This window comes from Pinus tabuliformis, chromosome 3_2 (assembly GCF_031772625.1).
Source record: "Pinus tabuliformis cultivar Carrire ecotype Pingquan chromosome 3_2, CPIR1, whole genome shotgun sequence".
NCBI classification, from domain to species: domain Eukaryota; kingdom Viridiplantae; phylum Streptophyta; class Pinopsida; order Pinales; family Pinaceae; genus Pinus; species Pinus tabuliformis.
In genome coordinates, this window is record NC_142302.1 from 1,254,013,418 (window position 1) to 1,254,028,792 (window position 15,375).

Below are 15,375 nucleotides of genomic sequence, written 5' to 3' on the forward strand. Positions count from 1 at the left end.
TTCATGCTTTAGGGGGCATCTGTTACACAGTATTTTGTCACACCTCCTGCACTTCCATGTGACATACCTCGAAGTTTCTGAAACATGACCATCATGCAGTGTACTCATTCATACATGCATCTCAGATCCTCCCTCAGACATTGATTAGAAAATGCCTTGATCTTTCCGTGAAGAAAATAGCTCTAAAACCCTAATTTGAAGATCATCGCTCTTATGAGGCCAAAAACAACGATGATTGCCTGTTGCATTGTACTTGACCCATGATGGCATCACTCCATTCACTTGTATACCTGCGATGATCCCAAAAAGGCAATTTTCCTAAAGAGGATGAGAAGCTTCGTGATCTAGAAGCTTCATGATCTAGAAGCTTCTAGAGCAGCGAGATGGAGGTTGTTTGACATAGATGAGATTGAATTCTCCCAACTTGGCCTCTTGGTCTTATCCCTATGAGCTACCTCCTTGAGATAAGGGCCTAATCCTATCTTTGGAGAGGTCCTAACTCCATTTCTTAGCCTATATATCCATCCTCTCCCATTCCTAAATGGTTGGTCTTTGCCTAGTTACACCCTTATGCTAAGATTGTGCCTATATGCTATTCATTTGGCTTGGATAAGGAGTGCTTGGAGAGATTATCTTGGACTTGGATATTCATTCAAGGAGATCCCATCAACATCAAGGCTTGGTTGTATGCTTCCCCTTATTTTCTATTAATATACAATTGTTGGTTCATTTTCCCTAAATGTGTATGTTCATGTATCATTTAGCTTAACATTCATTGATCAATTAAGTAGGTTTCTCTTGAATATGTATTTGTATTTGCATGCCTTGTTGTGTCTTGTTCTCTTGTGTAGGTGCATAAACATTGAGAGCAACAAGAACGAGCCCGCGGCACGAGTGATTCAAGGTCTTCAACATAGGAGATCGAGATAGCATCCGAACAAGGTAGGCCATCTTCTTCGTCTCTCTTTTCAATTACAACTTAGGAAAGTGTCTAGTAGATTGTCACTTTGGTTGCTAGACCCACTCATTAAGCTAGAGGGATCATCTCTGTCTGTAGAGAGGATTTACCTAGAAAACACTTACCCACTGAAGATTCCACATGGGAGGATGAGAATTTTATAAAGAAGCATCCATAACTACTCAAGCATTGATGACAACACTTTTTGAAGGAGAGGGGCATGTTAGGTCCTTATAATACTAGTGTATTCTCTCATTGTTATTTTTAGTGTAGCCCCCTTATTGTTATTGTTGTGCCCATGTAGTCCCCATATTATTATTATTGTGCCTCATAGAAACCCACTATTGTTATTTTTGTGCCCTTACATTATTATTATTATGTCAGCTCTGATTATATTATGACCCCTTAGACTCCTATATATAGAATGGAGGTTTTGTCATTTGAAACATCAAATAATTGTTCATTTGTGTAATGTAAAGGAGGTTTCCCCTTCGAAGAGGCTAATTTTGAAGTCATTGATCTCTCTCTTCTTATATTTTGTGAATTGGTTGCATAACATTATCTTCGATTGTTCCTTTCTTTTATTTTAAGTTCTTATAGAATATTATTTTCGTATTGCTCAATTAAGGTTAAAATTCGATATCATTGACTACACAATTGTATGTAATCCTCTCCCACCTAGAGCTTCACACCTTACACTCAATGTCATGATATCACTAACCTGTCCATATTTATTTATGGAATTAGAAAATCAATTTAAATTAAATTAATAACAACCATCCCTTGTCACCTGAAGTGGGGGGATTCTTAGAATCCTCGGTGAATGTCTTCTCGGGTTGTTCTTAGTTATCGATAAAATCTGAGAACCAACATTCTTCTAGTGTTATTACCAAGGAATGAATTGTCAAGATTTCATTTTCCTAGTAACTGGATTAATTGATTAAGTCTGTAACCTGCTAGTAAACAGGATCATAGATGCATGCATCTTAAAAGTTTTCAAGTATATATTTCATTGTTTTTTTATTCACTTGAAAACTCTTTTATAATGGATTTATCTTGGGTTTATTTGGTATCTTTTGGGTGCATTTTTTGTGCCTATTTCCTATACTTTATTTCCCTAGTTTTGACGCTTTCCCCCTCCAAACCAATAGAAATTTACATGTTAACCTCCTTTTTCCTTATTGTGGACAACATATTTTTCTATCATGTTATTTTGCTATTTTTTCTAGATATAACAATGCAATATTTATTTTTATGGCTAACTGGGCTAAGCATTGGAGAATTATTTTGGATCCTCTCTTCTTTTTTAGGTGTTGCTTGCAAGAACGAGGTTATGGAATGAACAACCGCGCTGATCGGTCTAAGAGCATGATGGAACAGATTGTTGTTACACTTTGTTTTCTCTTACAAATCTTGTTGTTACACCATGATGTTGTTACAGGAATTTGTTGTTACATCGCTTTACTGTTACAGGTTACTGTTGTTATAGCTTGGGTTGTCGTTACAAGGTTTTTTTTATCTAGTGATTGTTGCTACATCCCAAACTGTTATTTGATCACAGGGTGTTGTTACACCGTAGCTGGCAAAGTTGTGGGTACTATTCCATGAAATAACTATTGGAATTTATGAATTGTTTATTTAGAAAGTGACAAATCCAAGAGGTTATGATCTTAACTGATGTGTTTGAATAGAATTTGTATTTAGGAATTGGTTATAACAATTTCTATTTTATGATCAGCATGAGAATCGTGAGATTCTCATGATTGATCTATTCCCGATTTTGGGTATGTAGTAACTATAAGAGAAACTTAATCCCCTAGGTATGGGGGACAACATAGAGAGTACTGTTATTTTGATCTTGTAACTTTTAATTGTTTTTAATATTAAATAAATTGCAGTGATGTTGTTTTTGTTTCCTACTCCCATGCTAGGGAGGAAGGGCCCTCCTCTTTAGCAGGGACTGCAACGGTAGAATAGTTATATATTATTGTTTCTCTCTTTTATTATTTGTATGGTTTTCTGTTGTTGTTGTATAATTTTTAGAATACAATTGATTCAGTTCCAGAATTATGTTATGTTGTTACACAGATTTGATTTAGTTGACTAGCCGGTGTAGTTATCAGTACAGTGTGTGGCGCACCTTTGCTCTGGTAATTGTGAAGTGTGATTTCATTTCTGTAGAGCGTTTAATTTCTACATGAATGATTTAGTTTTTGCAATTGATTCAGCGACATTCTTTATTGTTTTCTATTTTCACTCTTGGCTGTAGTGTATCGGCACAGCTAGTGACAACTCCATTGAAATAACAAACCTACCCTGGGTTGAAAATTAAATGGTTGTAGTCTTCATCAATTAAGATTGGGTAAAACAGAACTACATTTTGGCACCATTTTCAGGGATGTTAGTTGACGATACAATCATCCAAGTTGTTTGTTTAATGATAGAGTGTTCCTAGTTCATAGTCGTTGGGCAGTAAGACAAGAGGTAAGAACCTGCGCATTGCTCTAATATGCCTAGGTGGGTGCACCCTTGTGATCACTAGGGAATTTAGGGTGGGGCATTTTCATGTTTTCTTAAAACGTGTCTTCATCTCTTCAGTTGTTGGGTGGTAAGACAAGAGGTACAAACTTGCACATCGCTCTAACATACTTGGGTGGGCTCACCACTATCGAAGACTGGGACACTTATGGTGTGAATTAATACACATAGGTACCATGTGTGCAATTGTAGGAATTATAGAAATACCAAAAACACCCCCCACTCTAAATAGTCATAGGAAAAAAGGGTCGTAAAAAGGAAAGGAATAGTGTAGATTTGGGAAGGAAAACATTTATCCATGAACTGATCTCAAGGGAAGAAAAAGAACAGTCAAGTTCTCAAAAGGACACAAGGAAAATAGGGCCACAAAAAGGTGTTACTCCCATAACAAGGACAAAAGGACCATACCATTCTAAAGCTAGCAAAAACACCCCCAAGACTAAGCATCCAATTCAGGAGCAATAGGGGGAAGCTAGTAACCAGAACCTTAGGACTGAGCCACAAGGGGAAAATGAAGGGGAACATCAAAAACCTAAAACCAGAGAGCACTTATTGGTTTTTCAATACCCATATTCGGGCATCGTAGTGAAGCAACTAGTCTTGAAGCAGCTTGAACTACCAATTTCACCTGCAAGACAATCACAAGAACGGTTTGAAGAACGTATGTTACAGAAAGGATCATAAGGGTTAACAATGGGGGAGAAAAATAACAACACTAAAATATATGCTACTATCACCACCTTTGAGTTCCCAATTGGGGATATCAGAGGTGAGGCTCCCATGAAAAATATTCCTTTATCATCTTTACCATATTTTCAAGGAATGAATGTAGAAGATCCTGACACCTTCTTATTTGAATTTGATTTCTTATGCAAGAGTTATGACTATGTTTTAGATGCTCAGAAATTAAAATTATTTCCAACTACTCTAAAAGGAGCGGCCTTGAGATGGTTCACGGGGTTAGGATTTGCTTCTATTCGAACATGGAGTGACATGAAGGAGACATTTTTATCAAAGTATCAAGACTATTGCAGAACCAGGGACTTAAGAGAGGAAGTATTCAGGATGACACAGAAGGAGGATGAGAGCTTGGAGGACTATGTGGAGCGGTTTCATTACAATTTGCAGAGGTCTAAACACAGTGATTTAGATCACAAGATCTTGAAGACCATATTCATAAGAGGAATGAGGGATGACTGCCTTGATACCCTAAATCTATTAGGAAAAGGGGACATATCTCAGGAACCATTCACTGAAATCATAAAGATCTGTCTGAGATGCTCTAGAGGATCGTCGAAGGGAAGAAGCACAATCTAAGATGCCTCTACCTGAATACAAAAATCTACAAGTGGAGGAGTAACCAGAGCAGAGATTGGGAATTTATTTGAAAATTTCAAAACCAGCATCCTCATTACTCTATCTTCCCAGATAACAACAACACAGATCAAGAAGACACAAGGAGAAGCTGGTACACCTCTAGCTGTGTTCTTTCCAAATTGTCCAAAGAAACATCCCTTGAGGGAGTGTGAAATGAACAACATCAGCTTGTGCAATATTTGTGAACTGGAACATTCTACAGGTAAATGTCCAGAGCTTCCCAGACTAAAAGAAGTACTTAGAGAATTGAGTGAAGAAGTTTAGTCCTCCTATTTCATCGCTCCCAAGAAACCATGGCATCCATGACCTCCAAGTCTGTCCCAAGATTTTTCTTCTTCTAATTCATGGAATAATGCATACAATGCTCAGAAATATCCATGGAAATAATCCTTTCCTTTTCCAGCACATTTTCCTTTGCTCTGGAACTAGTGGTCCCCCTCTCCATCTATTCAATATCCTCCATTTCAACCATATCCTTGGAATCAGAACTAGAGGGGCAATGCCCAAAGTCCAATCCCATATGGATGAGCAATGCAGCAACAACTACAATTACCCCCTTTCCAAACTCATGTTCCTACACCACTTGTGCAACCTAACCCTAACTCGAATAATAAAGTAGCCCAGAGCATAGAGGCTCCAACTACTTTCCAGACTTACCTTATCACTCCCGTTGGACTTAATGAAATTAAACTACGGTTAGGTAAGGTAATTAAAGCAAACCACTCCCCTTTCATCACCAAGGAGGAATGTGAACCTTCTAGAGAAGGTATAGTAGATCTTGAGGCGGTTGTTACACCTATAACATCCGATACAGAGAGGATTGTTACACCTATAACAGCCAAACTAGGAAGAACTGTTACTCCTGTAACAACCAACTTGAGTAAGGCTAATACACCTGTAGCAATCAATTCGAATGTTATGACTTAGGATCCTTCGTATTGTGATGTAGGTAAAGTTCCCTCTGCGGACAAAGGCAACCCCTCTAGCCCTAGAGTGGGTCTAGTCACAACAAAACAAATGAAACAACTAATTCCTTAAATATTCATTGTTGAAAGAGCCTACCTTATGCTGGTGTTCGATGCAGTCTTCATTACGCTGCTCCAGATATCGTTTTCTTCTCTTTGATGAGCGGTTCACCTGAAACAACATAAGAGAACAACGAAACATATAATAGAGCACAACAATGAACTATTCACTTACAGAGTCAAGGAACCATAAGCTATCAAATATATTTAATACAAGATATAGGAAGTAACCATTGATTGTATTAATATGAGCAAAATTAAAGCTTACAACCATGCCTTGATGTCGTAATCTTCCTTGAAGAGTCCAGCCAGTATGTCTTCGTGAGCATTCACTCTCAAAGGTCTCCCAAAAGGCTGATGGCTCTCTCTGTCACTCAAAAGCACTAGTATAAGGCTAAGGCAATCACACTAACAATCCACAACCTATTGCTAGACTATCAACAATTCACACTACAAACTATCAATCCAACACCAAGAACTAGCTAATTTGCTGACTACCAAAAAACTAGCTGATCATAGCAATGGAGGATGCTTTTATAAGAGGAGGAGCCTCTATAAATGAGGGAGAGGAAGCTTGTCTTCATGGGAGGTTACTTAGAAGGTGAAACCACCATCCCAACTCAGGAAAGGTGAACTTCTTTGACCCAACAACTAGTTCCAGAACCACACAGAAGCATTCTGTTTGAACTAATTCTAGGTCATCGCGAGTCAAACACTAAGACTCAGAGACAACATCGTGAGACAACAGTGTATTCAGAGCTATCATTGCAAGCAGGGTACTGATGACTTGCGATGATCCCTAAAATTTGACCATCACTAAGAACAGATGTACTCTTGCGACGATGTCACGAGGTTCTTGTTTACTCTGGGCTATCGTCGCATGTAGAACATTGATGTCTTGCGACGATCTTGAAACATGGGTAAAAAGGATCAACTTCAGGATTAATGAGCATGGTTAATCTTCTTGAGTGATTTGGAAGATGTGGACACATATTTTGATGTATGACACAAAGCAAATGCCATTCAGGGACCGACTTTACCTGGGATCAGGGGATATGGGGTCGGTGACAAAATATTGTGTAACAGATGCCCCCTAAAGCATGAAGTTCGAGAGAGTGGGAGGGGTGAAATGCTTTACGAAACCATAATTGAACTGGAACACCATCGCGAAGAACCTACATATTCAAGTACAACTGATATCTCTGATAGTGAAAGAAATACATGTAGTCTAGGTATGGGCGTAGCCATCCAAAAGACAAATAGAATGGGTCTGTGGTATGGACACAACCATCTAGTTGATAATACCATATGAAAACATAGGTATGGTCGTAGCAAATCAGAAAGACTCAGGTATGGTCGCATCCATCCAATCAAAGAGTCATGTATGCTATCGCGAACCAATCCACGCAACCCGAACTTATGTAATCTGAGTCCGGGGTCTTGAATCCAACTTGATCATAATACGATTTCTAACATGTGAATAGATGTGTTGAAGTCAAACATACTAGAAAATCACTTGATTACCGTCAATGATGTGAACCGTTAACAAGCGTGAGAGAAACCACCAGTAATGTCAATGGTCCTCAAGGTACAACTAGTACAAGTCACGAAGTGTGAAAAATGAGTTGGAGTTGAACACTCGTGAAGTCATCTGATCGAAGGTTAGTGATGAAAACCTGTCGTCGAATGCAAAGAACTTTCCATTATGGCATGCAAGCTCCAAGGTACCGGAAAGGAGTCTCTAGATCATCCTGAATAATGAGTTGATGTCGACAGGACATGATTGGTCGTAGGAGGGCTGTAATGTTTCCCACATCAACGATGCGAGATAGAGGAACAAGATGATGATGGATGAAATGGAGAATCAGAGGAGGATGCAATGGTGCAAACTACAGAAGGATTAAGCTCTTGAACATATCGGCGACACGACTTCGGAATGTGGTAGCATTTTGGTACCAAGGGATCAAAGGTCATACAAAGACAACAGGGATCGAATGGAATGAGGCAAAATGAAGAACCCAAACCCCGGAAGGCAAATGACGAAGTGAGTATATCCCAAACCCGACGAGAAACAACAAAGGTGTCGATGTTCAAGAGCAACAAGTTGTCATAGGTAATCAATGGAATATTTCCAAATTTTCCCCCCACCATTGCTGGCGAGTACCCCAATTATTTTTGAAACATAAGCTTGAAGGGGATAGCATATGCTTGCAATATAAGTTTGTCCTTCAGACAAATCCAACCTAGTGAAATTTTAATGAGCCCTAGGGAGGAGAAGCTCGGGTCTCATCATGGCGACGAGTCTAATGTCGTCAGGGTTTAACGAGTCCGACATAGGTAAAACTCAGAGTCTTTTTCATGTTTAGAGAGTTTGAAAAAGACATGGAAAAGAAAACTCCAAATGGACCCTTTTCGTACGTTTGTGTCTCTCAAGCCCGAAAAGGGAGAAAACAATATTTGAGAGAACCGCTTGACCATTTCAGTCGAGTAATTTTCATAAATAGTGTCTCCAATCCAAAAAAGTAAAAAACTTCCTAGATACATGACATTTTGCAACCATGAACGAGCTTGAAATGACAAGGGATCGACAATCTTTTCACATTTCAAGAGTCAAAAAAGTGCTTAAAGCAAACCCCCCATTTTATTTCCTTTACGAGTCAAAAAGGGAAAAATACTCGGCAGTATTTTCAGCTTTTACACGTCAGGAAATAGCTTAAAGGTGACTCGTCCTAGAGGAATGAGTGGTATAAAGGGTAGCAACTGGTTCCGGCAATGGTGGAACTGCTCAAAACATGTAATGGTCAAGAGGTTGGCTAATAAAACCACTCATCGCTGCAGTCCCTTAGGAAATGAAAAACAACCAAGTGAAAGCATATGATCAGTCAAAGAGATGGCGACGATGGAATGAAACAACCAAGGCTCATCTAGAAAAAATCAACTGATAAAAATGGCAATCACAAGATGTAAACTGGATGTGGGTTCGTTTTTACACAAGCTCGAACCTTGGAGAACTCTGCTTGGATTCAGTTTCATGTTTACACAAGCTTGAAACGAAAAACTATGCTTGAATAAGTTTCGCATGTCCCCAGCATAATGATTCATTCGAGGTACGTGCCCCCCAAGCTTCATTGCATTCAACTAGGTTGAGGTAATGAAGGTTCACTTTCGAGATCCAGGAAAGACTCGACTGGGATTTTACGAGATCTCAATCAAAGACTCAATTGGGAAAAGGGAGTTGTTTCATGTTTTAACGAGGTTGAAATAGTGAAAGAACTACCCTCAAGACATTTGTTTCATTTTTTAACGAGGTTGACACAAGATCAAGAACTTTCCTCAAGACGCCTTGATTCATTTTTTTAACGAGCTTGACACAAGACAAGGAATTATGCTCCATACTGCTTGTTTCATTTTTAAAGGAGGTTGACACAAGATCACGAACTATCCTCACAATCCTTGTTTCATTTTTTGAGGAGCTTGACACAAGACAAAAACTATGCTCATCACCCCTTGTTTCATTTTTTAACGAGTTGACACATGAACAAACTATCCTCGGGACTCCTTGTTTAATTTTTTAAGGAGGTCGACATAAGAAAAGAACTATCCTCGGGACTCCTTATTTCATTTTTTAACGAGGTTGACAAAAGAAAAGAACTATCCTCGGGATTCATTGCTCAGGGACCAAATAAGGACATGGCTCCCAAGAGGCCTTCACTCGACAGAAGAATAATGCTCAAGGAGGAATACATGTCATTAGGTACCAACAACAGATCGAGTCCCAATGCCCCCAGTAGATTATGTACTAGATCATCTACGTGATCATCTAGGGAGGCAGAACAGGTAGCCACATAATTGACCTGTGGCGGGGAAGGTACTGCTGGAAAACAAGAGCCGACAGAAGATGATGGTGACGAAGGAGGTACTTGGTGACTAACGAATGACAATTGATCTATAGTCACAATTCTTTTGTCATGTGGAAAACAAAACACACAGAAAAGTGAAGAAACGATAGCTCCCATGACATAAATATAGTCACGGCCAAGGAGGATATTGAAATCCAATGCACCTTGGATGACCATCACGTCTATATAGATGGTTTTACCTCCCAAAGTAATAGGGAACTTTGTAAGGATCCCTAAGGGTTGATTGGTTCCTCCGTCGAAAGCCAACAAATTATGCGTGATAGGCACAAGCTGTGGGGAGCCCAAGGCTTACCAAGTAGTGGAAGGCAAGAGGCTAATAGACACACCTTCATCCAAGAGAGTGCCATGTACTGCCATATTATAGGTGCGTATTGTGATCTGGAAAGGCACGTAAGATGGAAGGCGGAAAGTAGTCAAGTGACTCCAATCGAAGGAAACAATAGAACTACTTGGTTGGGGTATCGTATGATTGCCCCCATGCTCTGCAGGAACCAAAGAAGGACTCTCTTGATCAGCTAGGACAAGAGGGTCATGCATTGATTCAGGAGAATTGGATGAGATGAGAAGAGCATGAGCAGTGTAATCATTACGCTCTTCCGAAATAGAATGGACAACTGGTGGCGAGACCAGGCCAACACTCTCTTCGACCAATGGTTGGTCGGAAATAGACACAACACAGTCAGACTCCAGAAGAGGAGGATGGGAAAGAGATGAATCCAAGTCAATCTTTGCACCATGCTGGGGAGGATCAGAAGAAAGCCTCTGATAACCAATAGGAAGTTGGGGTTGAGGAACTGCCAGGTTTTCCAAAATTTTGAAAGCTTTATCCATGAGAGGACAAAGGTGAAGGAGATGTTCGCCCTCACATAACCTACAGGGAAATTTAATCTTCCCTTTCTTCTTACCATCGCTGGCCAAGAGCGTAGCATCGACATGATCTCCAGAGGTCGATGATGATGGTTGGTCCGAAAGCTGACATCACACCTCCAAGACTCTGGGAATGCCAGGGCAATCTCAGAGGAAATGGTCACCCTTGCACAACTTGCAAGGAACTTTACCTTCTGTGGGGGACCAGAAGGTTTTTCGACTTGAGGTGGACTCAGAGCAATAGTCGCAAGGTTGGCCTCTCACATATCTAACTTCTTCTTCTTCGTCTTCCGATTTTTCTTCTTAGCATCCTAGTTACTGGATTTAGAGCTTTCACCAGGCGAAGTAGAAGAGGAGGGTGAAGAAATAGCGGAAGAAGGCGAAGGGTCAACCCGGGAATCATCGTGATGTGATTCAAATGAAGGAGATGGTGGAACGGGAGTCGGAATGCTCGGGACCACCGAGGTTGAAAACAACAAAACAGGTAGACCAATGGTTAATCTGGGCAGGGACAACATTGCCATGTAAGGAGCACCAACATTTCCAAACGAAGGAAAAGGACTAGGATTCCCATCTGGGGGGAGACCTTGACTGGTAGACTCTGAAAATGTTGCCATAGGACTTCACCTTAAAAGGAAGACTAAGCTTAAACAGGAATATTTCATGGGCAGTTAATTTTACAACAATGAAACAAAACTATGTCTTTTTATATTTTAAGAGTTGAGAAAGGGATGAAAGGTGACTCTATCTCTTTCAAGGTTTAATGAGCCCGAAAGGAAAAGTGCTCATATGATCCTTTTACTTTTAAAGAGTCAAAAAGGAATGAAAGTGACTGCTCTGGAGTACTAGACAAGAGGTTTACCAGACAAATCGCAAACTGCATATACACCTTGGCGATCAAATGAAAGAGAAATGACCAAGGACTTTCTGTAAAGCAGTCAATCTTCCCGAATGTTGTGTTCGGTGTGTTACGATTCGTAAGGTGGTAGACTTGGATTCCTATGGATAATAGGATGATAACCTAGTGGGGTCTCCCAAAATATACTCGATGGTACGGGGAGCACAAATCCGTACTAGTACCTATTGAATCACAAAAGGAGGAATCACCCAACCTTAGTGAAAACAATAATAACTAGGTTTAATAATGCCAGAACATGTCTCTAGCCTAGACCTCTAGATATGTGAACATTAGGTTCCAATGCGTTTTTAAGTTCATTCAATATATTTTAACAATTAATCTTGAATTAAGTCTCGATTTCAAGGCCCTACCGAATGTATTTCAACAATTTATAGAATGCAACTATAATGAGTAAAAAACCATTCCTTTCGATGAACAACTACCTAAATAAGGGCAAGGAGTTCATTTCCAAGCAAATGAAGACAATAGCAAGCAAATGCAAGAACAACTGTGCATGCAAGAAATCCAATCACTAGGAAACACAATGCATCAATTTTGCTTATCTCACAACTCCTATGACGGAAAATGAAAGATTTGAACTTTGATTTTTAATTTCTCAATCATGAAAAATCCACTAATGCAAATGAGCTTTCACTTTCGTATGCTAGATGAGCGCAATGTTTTTTATTTTAGGACTTAATAACAAACAAGAAAATGCAAGCCTGGCTTATTAAAACAAATGTAATCTATGTTTCAATGGTGAACGGAAATTAAATCAACACACCAAACTATTTTGTTGACCAATCACCACAGACCAATCAGATAGAAAAGACAAGTAGTAAGGGGACAGCTGCAAATAAGTCAATAAGATGGTTGTGGACGTAGTTCAGAATCTTTGAAGGACAAGCAACCCAAAAAAAGTGACTTCTTGACGAAATCCCAAAAGACTTAAGTCAGACGGCCCAAACACCAAAACTCATACAAACGGAACCAAGAAGGATATGCCTTAGCAAACACAGTCAAAACAAGCTTGATAATATGTGAGAGGCAGCAGAGGACAAGATACACCGGCCTATTCAAGAGGCAGGGCTCTGAAAAGAAACCCTACAGGAATCGTGGTAGGGGTTAGACTAGCAACATGAGACGAAAGCCAAATCATCGCAGGAACAAAGTTAGCAACTCAGTGATGTCGTCGCAAGAGTACACCTGCCTTCGACGACGTTCCGATTTCAAGAATCATTGCAGTTGTATGACGGGATATCTGCGACATACAACTTGGTCAAAGAGGACAGGGGTGATTCGTCATAGTTGTTAAGAGCTAAACAGCGACGATCTCAACAGATAAGGAAAACAAGGCAAAAACCACTAAAAGACACCAGGCTTATCACTCAGACAGCGAAGTGGAATACCAGAGCTACTCAAGTGATGCAAGACACTGATGGGTTAGTCCCAAACAAGGAGACGCTATGTAATTCAATAAAAAACAAATCAAGAGCAAAACAAGAGACAACACACAAAGCATCCCCAACAGAGTCACCAACTTGTGATGTAGGTAAAGTTCCCTCTATGGACAGAGGCTACCCCTCTAGCCCTAGAGTGGGTCTAGTCACAGCAAAACAAATGCAACAACTAATTCCTTAAATAGTCATTGTTGAAAGAGTGTATCTTATGCCGGTGTTCGATGCAGTCTTCGTTACGCTGCTCCAGATATTGTTTTCTTCTCCTTGATGAGTGGTTCACCTGAAACAACATAAGAGAACAACGAAACACATAATAAAGCACAACAATGAACTATTCACTTATAGATTCAAGGAACGATAAGCTATCAAATATATTTCATACAAGATATTGGAAGTAACCATTGATTGTATTAATATGAGAAAAAGTAAAGCTTACAACCATGCCTTGATGTCACAAGCTTCCTTGAAGGGTCCAACCAGTATGTCTCCGTGAGAATTCACTCTCAAAGGTCTCCCAGAAAGACTGAGGACTCTCTCTCTCACTCAAAAGCACTAGTATAAGGCTAAGGCAATCACACTAACAATCCAAAACCCATTGCTAGACTATCAGTTATTCACATTACAAAATATCACCAAGAACTAGCTAATTTGCTCACTACCAAAAAACTAGCCAATCATAGCAATGGAGGATGATTTTATAAGAGGAGGAGCCTCCATAAATGAGGGAGAGGAAGCTTATCTTCATGGGAGGTTACTTAGAAGGCGGAACCACCATCCCAACTGAGGAAAGGAAAACTTCCTTTACCCAACAACCAGTTCCAGAACCACCCAGAAGCATTCTGTTTGAACTAATTCGCCATATATTTGTCATGAGTCAAACACTAAGACTCAAAGACGACATCGCGAGAAAATAGTGTATTCAGTTCTATCATCGCAAGTAGGGTACTGATGACTTTTGATGATCCCTAAAATTTAACTGTCGCTAAGAACATATGTATTCTTATTTACTCTGGGCTATCGTCGCAGGTAAAACACTGATGTCTTGCGACAATCTTGAAACATGGGTAAAAAGGGTCAACTTTAGGATTAATGAGCATGGTTAATCTTCTTGAGTGATTTGGAAGATGTGGGCACATATTTTTATGTATGACACAGAGCATATGCCATTCAGGGACCGACTTTACCTGGGATCAGGGGATACGGGGTCCGTGACAAAATACTGTGTAACACGTATCCTCATAGATTAACTGATATTGAAATGACCTCACAACCCAAATTTGATTTCCTTAGGGAGTTGCAAAACCTGCATGTATGAATTCCTCTGCCACAAGCTCTTAAAGAAGTACCTATTTCTGCCAAAAAAGTACTAGATATGTGCATTAAGTAACCTGGAAGGAAGCTTAAGGACTCTACTACCATACACGTGATGGGGAAATTGTTTGAATTAATGACTGCTCAACCTCTTTTAACCAAGTATAATGATCCAAGAAACCCTACGGTTACTGTCTATATTGATGGCCATCCCATAAGTAATGCATTGATTGATCTTGGGGCGGCCATTAATGTAATGAAAAATGACCTCTTTACAACCTGGGGGCTACATGGACTTAGACATATGCCTAATGTACTTCAATTAGCAGATAGGTCCTATGTTAGACCTGAGGGGGTATTAGAAGACATAGTATTCACAATATCTTCCTAGAGGTATCCATCTAACTTTCTTATCTTACAAACCAAATCCAACCTAGGGGGACATCCTTTGATTCTAGGGAGACCCTAGTTGGCCATTGCAGATGCATTTATAGGATGCAAATCCATATCTATGATGATTTTAGATGGCCAGGCTACAAAGAACCTTAACCTTTACCCCCCAAAACCAAATATGGATTTGAACAATCCCTGGTGGGATGAATTTGAACCTGAATCAGATCTTTCCCTACCGCTCCTCACTTTGGGAAAAGCCCAGTATTTCAAGGATGAGACAAAAGATGATATCATTAATGGTTTTATTAGTAACTCGCTTTTTGTCGCTTCTATTGAAAATTCAATGGAGAAAGAGGAGGTAGAAGATATAAACTTTGAAAAAATGAGAACCACTCTGCATGCTGACAGCATTCCAGTCAAAATAAAACTAGGAAAATATTTGAACATTTATCCCCACCTAACTGCTGAGCAAAACAAATTGTTGTTACAACTGTTACAAAAATACAAAAAGGCATTTGCATGGAACTACACGGATATGAATTGGATGCATCCTAACTTGTGCACTCTCCACATTTATTTGAAACATGGCTGCAAACCAATTAGATATCACAATTGTAGATAAACCTGG

The 15,375-nt window shown here is 39.6% G+C and overlaps 1 protein-coding gene across 1 annotated transcript in view; it reads right to left on the bottom strand.

Moving 5' to 3' along the window:
* Positions 1-4,028: 4,028 nt before the first annotated feature.
* LOC149185286 (pentatricopeptide repeat-containing protein At2g13600-like) overlaps positions 4,029-15,375 on the bottom strand; it is a 146,021-nt gene continuing 134,674 nt past the window's right edge. The window contains exons 6-7 of the mRNA XM_089415609.1: positions 5,936-6,010; positions 4,029-4,124 (exon numbers count right to left, since the gene is read on the bottom strand). Coding sequence (XP_089271735.1) covers positions 4,029-4,124; positions 5,936-6,010 — 171 coding nt within the window. The remainder of the gene's footprint in view (positions 4,125-5,935; positions 6,011-15,375) is intronic.